General features: G+C 37.9%; 3 protein-coding genes across 4 annotated transcripts; 1 reads left to right on the forward strand and 2 right to left on the reverse strand.

Moving 5' to 3' along the window:
• Positions 1-3875: 3875 nt before the first annotated feature.
• LOC131333365 (probable carotenoid cleavage dioxygenase 4, chloroplastic) lies at positions 3876-6615 on the reverse strand. Its single transcript, XM_058367850.1, has 2 exons — positions 5243-6615; positions 3876-4700 (listed from the first exon to the last, which is right to left on the reverse strand). The coding sequence occupies exons 1-2, from the start codon at positions 6361-6363 to the stop codon at positions 4076-4078; spliced, it is 1746 nt and encodes a 581-aa protein (XP_058223833.1). The 5' UTR covers positions 6364-6615; the 3' UTR covers positions 3876-4075.
• A 6786-nt stretch (positions 6616-13401) lies between these two features.
• On the forward strand, positions 13402-13950 carry LOC131332913 (proline-rich receptor-like protein kinase PERK9). The gene has a single exon (XM_058367223.1). It carries the CDS (start codon positions 13402-13404, stop codon positions 13948-13950), a length of 549 nt encoding a protein of 182 aa, XP_058223206.1.
• A 2031-nt stretch (positions 13951-15981) lies between these two features.
• LOC131333336 (uncharacterized) lies at positions 15982-17019 on the reverse strand. Of its 2 annotated transcripts, none has more exons than XM_058367798.1 (2): positions 16877-17019; positions 15982-16748 (listed from the first exon to the last, which is right to left on the reverse strand). In XM_058367798.1, the coding sequence occupies exon 2, from the start codon at positions 16669-16671 to the stop codon at positions 16114-16116; it is 558 nt and encodes a 185-aa protein (XP_058223781.1). In that variant the 5' UTR covers positions 16672-16748; positions 16877-17019; the 3' UTR covers positions 15982-16113. The 2 variants fall into 2 exon arrangements, with proteins under 2 accessions (XP_058223781.1, XP_058223782.1); XM_058367799.1 differs by having other exon boundaries at positions 16907-16973.
• Between the last annotated feature and the right edge of the window lie 245 nt (positions 17020-17264).

Consider the following 17264-nt stretch of genomic DNA (forward strand, 5'->3'; position numbering starts at 1 on the left):
GAGGGACAATTTGTGTAACTTACCCACCAAACAATGCCTTGACAATATAATTTTCGCAGACTGATGTTGTCAACAAGATCTAAAACATGAATATCCCCATTATTGATGTAACATGATTATGCATTAATTCGTTTAATATATTTATGGAACTGACATGAGCTAGTTCAGTCGGCCACCATTGTACATTTTTATAAGGGTGGTCAGTAGATCGATTATTGCCAAAAGCAAAGATTGATTATCTTCCTTTGGATGGAGGTTATTTGTTTAGTAGTTTGTTCTCTTAGGGTGTGTTACACTAACTAAAATAAGTACTAGTTATTTTTTGAATTAAAGATGATAGTATATTGTAAGAAAATGATATGTTTCGTAAAACAGAAAATAAGTACTTAAAAAATGGGAAATAATATTGGTACTCCAAAAATTGATGCAGGCACTCCAAAAAATAAAGGGAAGTGGCTTTGAAGTTACACTAATTTTGGAGTGTCTGCATCAATTTTTAGAGTGCCAATATCATTTCCCTAAAAAATATTCCCTCTGTCCCAAATTGGATGTAAATTTTTGATATCTGTGCCAATTTCAATTCCTTATATCTTTTAATATGGATCTCAAAAAATATGCAATATGGATCTTATTTAATAGTTCTCGATTAGTTCTATTATACAAAGTTTTCAAACTCATGAAAAACGTTATAGATTGAAAGATATAAGCGATGCAAAATGACACGAGTTTCAAAAATTATCATTCTTTTTGGGACGGAGAGAGTAAAAACTTTGGTAGAACGGGACCTTAATAGTATTTCAGGGGTGTTTATTATGATCGTGTACTATATACTACTATGTCCTATTATGATGCAAGTCATATACTTGCATTCTTCTACTGCGTGTAATACATAGTGCTGGCTCTGGTGTTTAGGTTGTCCAAGTCCGACTTTAGGTTTCGTTGCCTACTTACTATTAAGTCATAAAAAAAAAAAATACAAGCCAAAAGAAAAACAAATGATTTAAGAAAAGATAAATTTGATCTGATAATTTTTTTTACGTGGTTTCGTGTAAATGGAGAAAAAGTTTATGATTCAAATACTTTGGTATATATGAACAGAGAATTGTCACGCGCATGGATATAGTTATCAGATATGAAAAGGATTTATTTATCAACAACCGACATATCAATTTTCCAAAACAAGTGATGTTAAATTAGGATCCGGCTTCTCTGCAGTCTAATTACAAAAAAGTTTCTATAGTCTCACCTCAATCGTTCATCTTAACAATTGATGGTCTAGATTTTAAAAAGATCAACTTTTCCAGGAAAGAATAGTTTTTTTCCGAGAAGAAACTTTCAACGAAATTTAATAATTAAAACCACTTTTGGACAGATAAGATTACGCACCACAGTCCAAGCAGAAACTGAGAAACCTAATTTCTTAATTTAAAAGAGAAAAAATGCGGAGTGCACGTTAAACAAGATTGTTAAATATAGTAAGATTGTAGTACACGTTAAATAAGATTGTAATGCGTGGTGCACGTGTAAAACTCTTGAAAGACAAAGGTCCAGCTGGGCGCCCAATCTGATGGCTTAGATTTGGGCAAATTTCACTGACCTCCCCTGAGAGGTTTCTAAAATAACACTGCTCTCCCTTCCTTTAGCTGACAATAACAAATCACCCCTTTCCGTTAGACTAACGTTAGAAAGTGGATGGAAATATGATGGTAGTATACATAAACTTCAAATATACCTGTATTACCCGCACCCTTACTCTCCTTTGCTATAAATACAAACTCACACCACAAAATCTAAAAGCAAGCAAAGCTCTATCTCAGAAAAAGTTGGAGGTAAAACCAAAGTATCCATCTCATTTCACATTTGTTATAAATGAATTACTAACATCAAATGTTGGTTTAATTTTTGCAAGCATTTCTATACAAATATTTTTTACATTCTAAATCCAAACTCTGTTCCTGACCATGACCAACCATGTATAACCTACAATAGTTAATAACCCAAAACTTCAATGGCATAATCCTAAACATACCCCAATGGCATAACCTTGACCCAAATCCCCTACACAAAATTAAAACAAGTAGTACCTCGACATACACCTTGAACACTCAAACTCCAAAACAATCAAACACAAAAGAACTTCATAATTAAGAGCACATATACCTTTGTCACACACATACCCACAGCCACCATATGGAGACACACCTTTATAACACAAGACATCAAATGGCATGGACACACACACAAACCACCACCACCACCCCCACCACAAACCACCCCCCCCCCCCCCCCCCCCCAAACACGCACTAGCTTATAACATACACACCGTACTTTATATTACAAGGAAAATGATAGCTATGATGACTCATCAAGTCTGAGGATGATAAGGGTTATGTCAACGAGTTGATGACTAACCCAAACGGGTTTGGAGATCATTCAGGTTGTCATTGAGGAACAAGAACCTTTCATGCATCAAAGTTTTTGAGTGGAAGAGGAGCCTATTTAATATGGGATGTAGTTAGTTTATTTATCTATTAGAACGAAGTGATTGTGCTGGTTTTGCTAATTTTAATTTGATTTTTCACCCATGTCTTGTGGATCTAGTCAATTGCATGAAAATCATTTACATACTTTGGGTCGGACACATTGTGGAGCTAAAATTTTGGGAGCAAGTAAATCAATGAACATACTCAAAGTATGTGATATCGTGAAAGGGTCGAATTCAATTTCTAGAAGGGAAGTTGAGGGGGGAGATGTATTGCGCCGTAACATCAAGGAGAGATCAACCAACAATCATACCATTGCCTAATGGGTTCTTATATTGTCTAGTTGAAGACATTAAAATTAGCTTTTCTTGGGATGAAACCGAACAGTTGTAGGGGGTCTTCTTTTGTTCTTGGAGTGTGTTTATTGTTTTCTTGATTTTTGGTTTTATGTTATGGTGGGGACTGGGGTGATGTTCATCAATGCTAGTCCAGGCTTCCTCATGTCAAGCCCAGGCTCTTTTGTCTTGTTCTCCACTCTTACCTCCGGAACGATCCATTTAGCCCAGGCTGTGAAAACTCTAGCCCGGGCACGTTTGTAATATAATTGAACCACACTGTGTTTTTGAGCCCAGACTCTCATTAGCTTAGGCCTGGGCTCCCGCGCCTCATGTTCACTGATCCATTTAGCCCGGGCTCACAAATTTTTAGCCAGGGCTTGTAATTGGTCACTTGAAAAGATATCATTTTTTTTTCGAGATTAAATTTTTTCCACTAGCAGTAAAAATGACAAGTTTTCCACCACTGTCGTTATGGGCCCTATCGCACGTTTAATGTTATAATTTCAACCTTTCATCTTGTAGGGCCCAATGAGTATCAAAAATTAAATTTTAGTTTATGAAATGGAAGGTCATGAACAGTTTAACTTGACAGAATCAAACCGTTCATTTTATAAACTAAAATTCAACTTTTGATAAGTCTGTTGATATCCGATTAAGCTAATTTTTTTCATGAATATGTTACTCTGTGTGTCCTACGAGATGAATGGTTCAGATAATCAATAAACCTTGGGCTATTAAATATGTATTACTTAATCACAATTGGGAGCCCTTTTTTGAGCCTTAAAATTGAAAGCCTTAGGCGGCAGCTTCTTGGGCCTTGCAAGTTCGCTGTTTTAGCTCCCTTAATGCGATAGATTCTTGGTTTTAATCTTGTTGGGTACACTTAAGTACTTAACTAGTCATTGTTGTTGAGTTCTAAGGCCCTGTTGATTTTTGTATAAACAATGTCCTTCAATATAACCACGAAAATAAATTTGGTCCAATTTATCCATGGCGCGATCTGTAAATACTTGCACTAATTTATGGAGTAGTAGAAAGTAATGGAAAGCGATTTAAACAAATATATCACACGTATATTTTCTAGCTTATCCCTTTTCACAATAAGGTTTTTTTGGACATTAAAACATCTTGTTAATTTCGGACTCCTTTCCAAAACAAAATCTAAAATCCTCAACTAATTAAACAAGTTTTTTTGAACACTTTCAACAAACCCAATTTAATCAGAAGAGCTAGCGTTCGGAATGACTGTAAAACCTACATCATTTGAAGCTCTTTTTCTTCCAAGAATATCCCATGAATACCATACGGCACTCTTCCAGGTAACTTCACTGCTGCCACAATGTCAAGTGTTGGAGACTTAGCATCCATCACCACAAACCGTGTCTCGTTTTCTCTCTCGTTGTGCACATACGATACCACAAAACCATCATCTTCGTCACGCTCCTCCTCATCGCCGGCGTCCCTCCTAGCGAACATTACCTCCCCTCCAAAGCAACCGTCTCCATAGCTCCGGAACGCGACTTCACATCCCAATTCGAGGTCAATCTTCACCACACCTGACATCTTCGGACCCTGTGGACCTACCGCCATGTAAACGTACCGGTTCTTTTTGCCAGCATATGAAGGGTTGGTGGATCCGAATTCTAGACTTCTCTCCGAGAGAACTGTCCTTGCAATTTCGCCTGTTTTCATGTCAATCCTTAGTTTTTCCAAAGAGAAGTGAACTTTGTCCAAGTTGTGGAAGAAGTTCTCAATCTTTAACATATTGGTTGCGACAATGGTGATGCCGCTTTGATCATCTTCCCATGCCTTGATGATGTGCAAAGCATTAAACCCAGGCACTTCGAACCATCTCATTTCCGAATCGGAGGTCGCATACCTGTTTCGACATCAAACAACTATTTGAATCTTTAAATTAACAGTGCGATAAACATTTTCTTGAATTAATTGGGTTATCTGTGATTGGATTGATTTTATTTTAGCTATTGGTCAGAATATTTGGTTTTGTCAAATCCCGTCCCAACAAGAGAAATTAATCAGAAGATATATGGACCAAGCTTTAAAATAGTCTACAAAATGTAACGATACCTTAAAATAATAGATTTTGTGTTACTAATATTTTTAAGTGTTAATCTAAACATTTGATTTTTCCAATCACTTCCTTATGAGAAAAAGTTACAAAAACTGCAAAAATATGAACTGTAAATAAAAAAAGGAAAAAATTTGGCTGAAAATTGCATATTTTGACTCATTTTTGCCTTAACTTTGGTAATTTTTTTTCAAAGATCTATAACTTAAGGCAATTAAGTTTTGTTTTATTCATAAAATCCATGTTCTTCAAAACAGTCCGATGTATGTGGACCCACACAGTCCGTAACACTTTTGCATCTGTATTTGTAAATTAACCAAACCTGGCATTACCGGTTAATGATTCCGATACGAGGCACCTTGGAGGGCCGACACCTCACTGGCATACCCCGTAACGCGATCATTTTCATCGGAGCCATCTCCAAAGCAGTATCCGGAAATATTGCATAATGCTCAGTGATCCCAAAATCATGGACAAAAGTTGGGCTATTAATGGAAAATATGGGAACATCCTTTTCCTTATGGCCATTGGAATCGAATCGAAAGTACGTCAAGTAAGGGACTACGGGGAAGCATCGAAACGCGAACACTTCCCCGGTTTCTTCATCCATCTTGGGATGAGCAGTCATGTTCACCGGCGCCCTCCCGTCAAAATCATGTCTCCCTATCGTCTCGATATCGCCTTCTCGGGTTATTCTAATCGCGTATGGAAGATCGTTTTCGACCATGGCAAAAAGGGTATTGCAGAAAAAGTTCAAACTCGTATTGGCCACACCCATGCCTTGCGTTAGACTTATTTGGCCCGTCATAGCCCTTCCGAGGGCGACGACTCCAGGACAAAGGTCGCGGAGGCCGTAAAAACCCGAGAAGAAATTTGGTATCATAGGAGAACCGGTGTCGCGCTCAAGCTTATATTTGTAAGTCTTGACATACCGACTACCGAAAGTGGCACGGCCTTGGGACAACAAAATTGAATGGAGCATGCCGTCACCTTCAAAGAGGTGGTAAGGCCCTCGAGGTTGATGTTGAGGGTTCGGGCCGTTACGGATGTAAACCCCGTTGAGGGAGCGCGGGAGCTCTCCCTCCACCACCAAGCACTCCGTGGGAGGCATTTCGTCGACCGGGGAGAAGTTCCCGGTCAGCACGAATTCGGGGTCAACGGAGGGGTGGAGTGGCGGGCTGGTGATCAGCTTATTGGCTAAAGTGGTAAGGAAAGAGACTAAAGCGTTTGTCGGATTTGTGGGTTTTTCTGGGACGGTTGAGCTGCACTGGGGAGAACCAGTTGAGCGAGAGAGTGAAGAGGGTGGTATTAATTTTCCTTTTTGGGGGGATTGAAACACAACCTTGAAAGGGGGTCTGTGGAAGCTCCGTGGCCGAGCTATCGGTGGTCCGTTCTTTATTTCTACGTTTTGGGGCCACATAGTGTTTGCCGGAGAAGAAGAGATGGAATACATGGCTGTCTCTCTCTAGCTATGTGTGTGCATGTGAGAGAGAGAGAGAGAGAGAGAGAGAGAGAGAGAGAGAGAGAGAGAGAATGAGTCTTTAAGTCCCAAATTTATAGGCAACTAGAAGCGTTTGCATGTCCTGAACGGGTGAGTGATTACAAGAGTTTATCCAAATTGGCAGAAATTTGGAATACAAAAGTTCTGTGGAAGTTGGCTATATCATTCACATCGCTAACCTGTCATTCTTTTTTAATGGTTGAAAGTCAATAGAATAGTTAGATAGCACCTTGAAATAGGAGTTTAAATTTTGGACCTTCTTTTTCGTTGCACCTAAGTGCACTATTGATACCGTTGTGTCAAAAATCTCTTGGCAGTCGCTAACTAGCATCATGTATCTTCTAAAATTTCTGTTTCATGCATGTAACAGTCCATCCCACATCAGAAGTTTAAATGGGTGATCATGGATACATAGCAAACGTGTAAGCTATTATTACTAGTAATTACTTGGGCTTAAATGCTTAATTATTTTGGGACATGTCACGTGTGGTTAAGCTCCAACATGTTATACTGAATCAGTGGCCTAATGGGGCGTTTTATATTTGCACCAGGGGCATTTCCAACCCCTTACTGTGATATAGTATATCAAAAAAGGTCAGTCAAAAAATGTTAGTACTAGGTACTTTAATTTGTTTAAAGCCTTTCAACATATTTGTTTGTTTCATCTATATATGGAGAATTTCCAACTTTGGCATTCATCCACTGCCCCCACTCCTCAGCTTTGATTTCTTCAAAGAAGATATCTAACCAGATTGGCTCCTTGAACTGTAGTGGACTCGATAAAGTGTGGACTTAGAGAAAGTTAAGTAGCCCGACCACTGCAGCTAGCTAATCCGAGCTCAGTCTTGAGAAATTATGTCTTTTGACTGAGAAATTATGTCTTTGCGTGTATGTGATTCTGGCAATAAGGAAAAAGACCAGAATAAAGTCGTGGTGACATTGGTGCTCAATCTCATGAGGATGCGTGGTTTAAAATTTTCAGAGTTTGTATTATCCTGTCTTACATCAAAAGTCTAAATGCATGAGTGATCCCGAGTTTATATATATCAAACTATGTAAGCTACTACTAGTGAGTTGAGCCTAAGCATTTTGGGCTGTGGTGTTAGGCTCCAACAAATTATTGGGTCAATGACTTACAGGGACGTTATCTTTGCGACCGACCATTTGTTCTTGTCATACGTGCATGTAGTGTCGTGTGCTTTTTGATTTAAATTTATTTTAGGCGCTGTTATTCGCAGCCCTTTATTTTCTTCCATAGTCCACTACATTTCGGTAAATGGTTGTTGAAAATCATACATAACATTTCGGTAAATAGCTGTTGAAAATAAGATTATATTTCGGTAACTACATGTCGAAAATATGTTCAACTTTTGGTAAACAACTGCCGAACATACATTTTCGATAAATAGCTGTTGAAAAAAATATTATATTTTGGTAATTGGATGCTGAAAATATATCTCAATTTCGGTAACTAACTGTCGAGTATAATTGAAAATTTTTAACGGGCTATGGAAGAAAATAAAGGGCTGTGAATAGTAGCGCCCTTTATTTTTCACATGCGGAGGAAATTAAGTTGGAGCTAGCTAGCTGCATTGAAGCTATTAAAGGATGAGTGTTATTTAGAGAACTACTTAGTCTACTTTTGATGTTCGAGACTTCAATGCAAGTTTTGAGGATATTATTTGGAGTAGGCGTGCTAATCAAGCCCAACAAAGTCACAATTTTGTGAATTAAGGTAAAGTTCGATATTAAGGTATACACTGTGAAGGAGTTTAAGAGCTTTCTTGATGGAATTAAAAAAGTGAAGTTGTAATGTGTATTTGAGGAGTAGATCCATCCAATTATCTGTTGGATGTTCATTTGCAATCTTTCTACTTAATTTCCTTTGCTCTTTTGTCTGAACTCGTAAGCGTTTGTTTGCTTTCAGTGTTCCCCCTCAATGCAACCCTTTCGAGTTTTATAAAAATTCGTTTGTCTAACAAAAAAAAAAAAAGTTGAACAGAGTACTGCTTAGGCTTAGCTCAACTTCTTATTACATGTGCTCAAGCTTTGAGAATTTTAAAAACTAATTGTTCAATTTTGACTTTTTATGATCATAATAAGTTTGGCTTGGCTCGTATAATATGCAAGATAGTCTCGAGCTTTCAATTCTAAGCTTAAACTCGTGAAATTTTGAGTTATCAAGCCTAAACTTAAGCTCATGACACTCCAAAATAATAAAAATTGGGAAAAAAAAAAAGCTTCTATACTTGCACAAAAATACTAAATGTACCAATGATTGGTGAAAAGATGCAAGAGAAGATCACACATATTTGGGATATTTATTGAGTCACTCCTATTTTTGTACTCCATCCATCCCATTTTGTTTGTCAATTATTCTTTTTATCTTTTTGTGTTTATTGTCTATATCTTTCAATTGATAATATTTTTCATGATTTCGATAATTTTATACTATAGAATAAATTGAAATCTATTAAATAAGAGCTAATCTCTCATTCATCTTTTTCTTCCATTTTGAACAACAACAAAAAAAGATGGAAAAACTCTCTCTCTCTCTCTCTCTCTCTCTCTCTCTCTCTCTCTCTCTCTCTGCATCTGTGCCGTTCATGTATACTTTAAGGGTATTTTCTTTGCCTATTTTCTTTGCACCTTACATTTCTCGGGGTAAAATATAAGCTAAAGATGTCTTGAAATTCACAAGGAATGAACTTGCACGATTCGTGTATTGACTGTACCGCTGACACGGAACGCCTTCAAGGAGTATAGAAATGGTAGAAAAAAAGTTTTAAAAAATTGGGTGAATGGATATATTGGATTACTTTTATTTATTTTTTGATCGTTCCTTTCAAGAAATGGGTGTGAATTAAGTGAATATAATTGGGCAAGAATTAATGCGTGTAATTACACATTGCTTTGTGTCGCATGGAGGTTGAAAAATACGCTACCCAAGTCAAATTGGAAAGGCAGGCGGTCCAAGTAATTAATATTGGTTTTTGACTAAATGAGGTTTTTTTGATGAACTTCGAATCAATAATATTCCAGTATGGTCCATACAATCGTTCAATGGCGGATCTAAAATTTAGATTGAGATGTGACCCTATTTGATTGTGGTCCACCTGTATTTCACAATTGGTATTCAAAGAGAAAATTTATGTTAAAGTCAGGCTTTGTCCTAAAACATTATTTTCAGTTGAAAAATAATAGTAGTAGTAAAGGCTTGATTTAACTCTCTCGTGGTCTTTACACGAAAGCTGTGAGATAGTAGTATTCTAATGATCTGTTCATCTTTTAAATTGCTATTTTTCATTATTTAAAAAAAAAAAATCAAAGTTGTTTGGATACCAATAAGTGTCGAATCTACTTTCATTCATGTAAAATTGAGGATCCGATGGCTTGGGATCTGAATCCTCGTGAGGATCTTGTTAAGGTTTTGTTGTGGGCTTGACAACACACTAATGAGGAGATTTAATGGCCCACAACAACTTTCTTTGTTTTTCAAAAAAAAACGGCGCCGTTTTACTGGATAAAAATCCAACATTTTCTTCTTCCGTTTTCTTCTTCCATTATCTTCTTCTTCTTCTCTATTTGTGTGCATGTGATGGTTTTAATAGTAGTATATATTCGGTGAGTTTTATGGTGTTTTATATAATTTGAGGTTCAATAATATTATTTTTGGTATTTCATTCTGAAGTGTTATGCTATGCAAATTTTTTTCGCGTTTTTCTTGTCGTTATGCTTTTTATGATTGTAGTTGGTTTGCTTTATAATATTTGAGTTCACCAAAAAAAAAAGATATTCATCTTGACGAGAAGAATCGAACAAGTAAAAAATTATGCTCGAAATAGAATTTGTTTTGAATGAGGACAATTATAAGTCAAAAGGACAAATCTTCTGAGTTTTTTCGTTTTTATTAAAAAATTGAGTTTCCATCAAGATTCTTTACATATTTTATCCATTGTCAAGATGTTTTAATAATCCACAAATAGACACGAAACTAACAAATGCGAAAAAAGATTGAGGAAAAAAAAAAAACTAATTGGCTTATTTATCCAAGCTAGACCTTGGTTTTTGATCCAAACAAGTTTTTTTTTTGAACCGCTATCCAAACAAGTTTGATAATGTTCAAGTTTGAGATAAAAGAGAAGAAAACTTGTAAAAAAAACAAAGAAGTAGAAGATAACGGAAGAAGTAAACGGAAAAAGAAACGTTAGATTTTTAACACGTAAAACAACAACATTTTTCTTAAAAAATAAAGAAGAATGTTGTGGACCATTAGATTTCCTCATTGGTGTGTTGTTAAACCCACAGCAAAACCCTCAGAAGATGGCTTGTGCCTACAACCATTTGAGTGAATCTAAGTAGATTCTCATATTAGCTCTTAGAGCATCCACAATATAATATCAAAATCAAAAGATTGTCAAAGTTAACAATGTATATTCAAAAAAGTGCTCATATTGTAATAATCAAACTTAGCAACCTCTTAGCAACTCATCAAATTTGGACATTTGGATAATTAAAACTAGTAACCTTTTGTCAATAACCAAATTTATTGGATCTCACATTTTCTCAATCAAGTACAACCTTCATGGGAGAGTAAAACTCACTCACCATAAAGCAAATTTGCTTTATTAGTAAGTGAAACTTACTCTCAACTTTGGCAAGTGGTTGTGCATTTAACATTATTGATCATTTTATGAATCTTAACAAATGCTCTACACTTTCAGTTATTAGTCGAACGCCATTCAATGTAGACCATTAGATTGAGACTTGACATTGCTAACTTTAACAACTTCTAAATAAATAATCAAAAGATAATGCGGCAATTTTTGGTTATCCAATTTTAATTAGTACCCCTTCCGTCCTAAATTCTTTGTTCGGTCCGCAAAAGGAGTGTTAAAAATAATGCAATTTTTTCAAGAAAAAATTTGAACTTTTTTCACAAATTAAAAATACTTATTGATATCTAGTAATTAAGTTGATTTTTTTTATTTTTCTTGTAAAAATTGTATTATTTTTAACACTATGTTTTGCGGACCGCACAAAGAATTTGGGACGGAGGGAGTATTACATTGTGGATAGTTTACATAGGGCAGAATAAAATCATAGTTCGGTTGGTAAAAATCATAAAAGATAATTAAAGAACCAGTCTACTGGCACAGCAAATCTGTGCACAGATTTCTATGTGGGGCCCACTATGGGTTCCACACAAGTGATCCGAGCCGTTCATTATGTTTAAAACATTTTTTCAAGGGCATTCGCAAAATATCAGCTCAATCCGATACCTATAAGTGCTTGATTTAATCATCTAACTTTTCATTCAAGTTTTTAAAGAATGAAAAGTTAGACGATTAGATCAAGTACTTATAAGTATCAGATTAAGATGATTTTTCATGGGAGCCCTTAAAAAAATATTTTAAACATAATGAACGGTTCGGATCACTTGTGTGAGACCCTTAGTGGATTCCACATAGAAATCTGTGCACAAATTTGTTGTGCCAGTAGACTTTCTGATAATTAAATGATGGGTTGGTAGAAAATAGCCTTTGCCCTATGGACTCTATCTTTGAAGAGAAAAAAATAAATAAATTCAGTATTTGAACTCTAAAAGTCAAATTTATCGTCGCAAAAGGCCTCATACGTTTCCATCGTGACTGTTCGTTCAACACAATTCGCCCGAAGGATGTGCCGGTTCATGCCAGCTGCTCTCATCAACAGTTGCGTCCCATTTTGAATGGCCGCCGCGAGTTTCCCTGTTTACGGGTTCATTCCTTCCTTCATACAAGACTGAAAACTCCAAAAATCATCCGAAAACTCCAAAAATCAGATGATCTGAGCCGTTCAAAAATGAAAGATTGAATCGAGCACCTACACATATCGGATTAAACTGAATTTTCAAGGTGCCTATTCGGTTTTTATTTTTAAAATTATTGAACGGCTCGTACCATTCATACGGGACCCAGAGTGAGCCCCACATGTGTGCGGTGACTGTAGACTTATTACCAAAAAAAAATTGCAAGTTTTTACCAGGCAATGGCAAAGCGTGTACATGCATTTGCGTGTGCACCCTCGCTAGTGATAATAATAAAATTGGCTCCCAATTTTCAAAGCAGATTGACGTACACAGAGGTGATGAATTTACCAATGCCTTGCCCAATTCACTCAAATTCAGATCCACTGCTGGAAGGAAAGGAATCCAAAAATGAAAGTAATCCCCGTAATATCAATTTACCTAATTTTTAAACATTTATTTTTCTTTTTCTTTTTCACCATTTCTGTACTCCATGTAGGCAGAGATCAATACAGGGAATTTTGAAATCAAAGTGTCATCATACCTCCACGCTTCATTCAACACGATTTCATTAATATAACATTCTGCTTGTATTCTCCCAAAGGAATTATGAGAAAAAGATTCAAGATCTAAATTCAAAAGATGGAAAATTAATAGAAAATCTGATTCGCGGAGGAACCGCGAATAAGGTTTACGGCGCACAATCTCAGCCGTCCAAAAGTGGAGCCGTGAATAACTTATTCTCTTGAAAAATAATTAGGTACCAACAGAGGGTAAAGTCACAGTGGCCAAAAAGGAAAAAAATTCTTTATTTATAATCTTATAGTATTCAATGTGAATATAATTTTTCTAATTGACTTGATTCTAAAAACACAAGTTTTGTAAGAAATAGTCATTTACAATAAAAAAAATTGCTACATATGTAGTATAAACACACAGAACAAGTTTGGAAAATCATGTAAGGGGGGCGAAGTCTGTAAAAGCGCAAGAAAAGGAGTGGGGAGAGGTGCTGATCTTCTTACCGCATGACCCCTGTTTTTTTGTAGGCAATAAAAATTTTATTAAGAAAACTTAATAAATGGTACATCAAGTGAGGAAAAAGGAAAGGGGAGTCCAACCAAGGATTGGAGTAAAAAAAGATGGATCAAAGCCCACCAACACCCAAAGAGCCAGGCCCCAAACTGTAAGAACTAATAAGCCACATGGGGCCTGGCCCAAATCAAGAACCAAAACAAACCTTAAGCCCTAAAATCTTCCGGTCACTGGAATCCAAAACCACCTTTGCCGCCACAACACAACCTCCTCCACCATCCCAAGCCGCTACCAACAACCAAACCCCAACCCTGCCACCGCAACCCAACCACCAACCTAAGCCGCCACCAACACCACCACCAACACACCCTCCAACCACCGGACCACCAACACCACCACCAATCGATCTGCCGTACCAAACAAAACAAAGCACGCAAATCCAGACCCGACGTGAACCCCACGAGCAACTGGATCCTGAGGAAAACCGCCGAGGAGCCAGCGATTTGGTCCTCACAAACGGAAAGGGAAACCAGAGGCTGAGCACTTCCATATGCCAGTCTCGAATTGCCGTCGCGCTGCCTGACGAAGCAGATCACCGGCCAACCACCACCACCCCTAGCCTCCACGACCAACCTCCGGTTGAAAAGATCCACTTGGCCGCTAAGCAAACACCCAGAACGTCCAGCGACAAAGACGAGGCGGTCACAAAGAACACATAGATATACGTGGTTCGGTAATGAATACCAACTCCACGGGCAGTCAGACGATCGAGGGTTTCACTATATGGAAGTAATCGGATGCCCAAAGGGCTACATATGAGATCTCTCAGAGTTTCTCTCTTTGCCTCTCACAGAAAAACTGCTGTGAATGCAATACAATAAGCAAAAATCCCTAAAATATGCTTATATAGTAATCTGTCCCGTCCACGCTGGTCTGGACCAAGTGTGCACCAGAAACGTGGAACACATGCTGGTCCGGACCATGGATGCCGAGAAGTCCAAACCAAAAAACTACAACCCCAAGAAAAATAAGCCACTTAGTTTATTTAACCGAACAACCAAATTAAAAAAGGGGGAGTAGCTCCAAATTTTCTATCTTACAGAGGCACCACCTTTCAGTTTGGGCCCAAACGGCCCATTTGAATGCATTTTCTCGTAAGAAATCGTTATCCTCTCAACGAAGTGAAGAAGATTATCCATGCCAAAATTAACTTAATCAAACATCCATAGTATTTATATTGTTGCGACAATTGTCTAAGAAAATTAACGAATTCTTGCACCCATTTTACAAATACCAACGGTTAGAAAGACTCTTTTTTCTTATCTAATTTTAAATTTCACAGGTCCACTATCGCACTTGCATGGCATTTGGCAATCAACTGTTCTTGGGTTGTATACATAGCAGCTAGTGATGCGTCAAGACACTTTCTGTTAGGCTATTAGTGCATCTCCAACAGCCTTAAGCCCCTCCTAAGCAAAATGTTTTGCAAAAAGTGCAAATTTCTGCTTTTTCTGGCCACCAAATAACTTCACCACCCAACCTAGGCAAATGCCTATTAAAATCTCAAAACTCTATTTAAAAAAATATATATATACAAAACCCATCGACGATTCAGGCCATCACAAATCAGAAAACCCATCCACAAATCGAAAAATCGACGATTCAGGCCATCACAAATCAGAAAACCCATCCACAAATAGAAAAACCCATCCACAAATTCCCAAAACTCATTTCACAAATTGGAAAACTTCGATTCCGACCGACTGAATAGAAATCCCACCAATCGAAATTAGTAATCCCACAAATCCGTAGCCAACGATGGCTGAAATCAAACCCGGCCGGAATCCGACCCCACAGCTCGCTGTAGCTAATGACGACGACAATGCCAGAGCCAAAGCAGAGAGAGAGAGAGAGAGAGAGAGAGAGAGAGAGAGAGAGAGAGAGAGAGAGAGAGAGAGAGAGAGAGAGAGAGGCTACAATAGCACGCTAGGGCAGGCGTCGTACTGTAGGTTGAAGCAGTTACGGGTTCGACGAGGTGGGACAAGATTGTTGGCTGAGGGTTTCCCCGAACCGAAATGGGGAAGGAGACGAGCCTGTTGGAGATTCTCTTATCTTAGAGAAAAATTTTAAGCAATCAACTGGACTTTCCTTTGTTTGATTCGAATAGCTTGGAGTTGTGCACTTGGAAAATAATCAACTGCAAGTGTGTAAAGTTCCAAGAGGCAACAATATTGATTAACACAAGACTAAACAAACTACAAATTACAAATATATAGGAGTTTATACGGGCTACAGGGCGGGTTTTGCTGGCAAACTCGCAAGCGGGCCCGGCCAAGTCTAGCCCACGAGCAATTCAAGCTGGGCTATTCCGCTTGCTTGACGGTCTTTGGCCGGGCAATAGCCTGATGGGCCGACCACGCTTCAAGTGGGGCGCTGGCCGGAGGCTAAATAATGACCCTCATACTCTAAACGTGATGATTCGCAAAAGTAGAAACATATGGACCACGAGATGAAAAAAGTCCAATCCCAGCACACACAAAAAAAGTCTTCAAAAATGTAGCCTTTTTGTTTTTTTTGTTTTGGGACAATCCAAACATAGCCTTCCAAGTAAAATTATCTCCAAATTTCACATCCAATAATTTCAACCTGCTCACCAAATCTCCTCATAAAATCTTCGTTACTCAATGCATTTACCTAATAATTAATTATCTCCCATCCAATCACATTTCCTGACGATCAAAGGCAATTAATTATTCATTCAACAAAAGTTTTGCGAATGATTATTCAACGCTCCTCAAGCAATACAGTACTGCAGGAGCAATTACTAATTTTTCAAAATCTACGTACCCGGCCACCTAACATTTCGCACTTGAATCAATGATTCACCTTGCCAATTTGGGAGCCCCGAGGGTAGGCGGTGTCCTTGCAGTGTAAAACTTCTTACCCGACAAGTCCCGAAGATGTTTTGCCAACGGAACCGGCGTTTTCGGGATCGTCCAAACAATGTGAATGTCCCACAGAATCTTCTCTTGCGTGCCCCTCCGATGAGGAATGTCGTGAGTCACCGAGTTCCTCCACGGCGGCAACCCTCCATTAGGTCGTAAAAAAGTGCTGCTCGGGGTCTTGAACCGCACCGAGAAGCCGTCCCTTATTGGCTCCCACTCGGTGGAAGAACCGGGTTTCTCGGCGACCATTTGAAGCACTTTCCTCCCCGTTGAACCCGGAATAGGAAACGGCACGTTCGACGCCGTGAGATACTTTCCGTAATAACTTTTGAAGCGCAAATATTTCGGTCCATTTTCGATTATTTCAACGGCCCACACCGCATTCTTCAACGAGCCATCCCGGTCTAAATACACTGATTCTTGGTTGTCCTCCGCCACAAGATACTTGTCTTTGTGGCTTAATTTGACCGTGATTGCTTTTTGGAAAAGTTCCATCCTTCCCAATTTACTAATGGGGTTGGCTATTTGCAACTCCGAATTTGTCTTTGCCTTTTCGATATACGTTTGAAAACCTAAAATTGAAAAAAAAAATTGTGTTAATGATAACTTGATTGCAAAATCTGTAAATTTCAATCAAATCACAACAAAATTAATCGCGAAAACAAAATTCGGGTTGAGAAAATTTTTAATTTAAACATACCTGAGATAAATAACGACGATTTAGATCTACCTCACGAGATGAGAGACAGAGAAGCCTTTTTTTGTGTTGATTAAATGTTTGATTTTGGATTCGCATATAATCAAGTCCTCTCTATTTATATAAGTGGGATTTTCTAAATTTAGTATTTAGAGAGATTTGGGCACAAGCCTTGAAAGGGTAGCTGGATAATCCGTTTATAGTTGCTGTATTTGTTCAATCTAGAAATTAGACTCACTGTGTTTAGCAAACGATTCGTGTGTCTTAGATGGTTAGTGGGTATTTGGGTGGCTATTTCACAGTTTCTTTTGGGTGGCTATTTCGTCATGAAAGCAAAATTTAAAAATAAGAAAACCGTGTCGCTTACGCGTGTGTGTCGTGTGGGATCTGT

The sequence above is a fragment of the Rhododendron vialii genome, chromosome 7a (genome assembly GCF_030253575.1).
Source record: "Rhododendron vialii isolate Sample 1 chromosome 7a, ASM3025357v1".
NCBI classification, from domain to species: domain Eukaryota; kingdom Viridiplantae; phylum Streptophyta; class Magnoliopsida; order Ericales; family Ericaceae; genus Rhododendron; species Rhododendron vialii.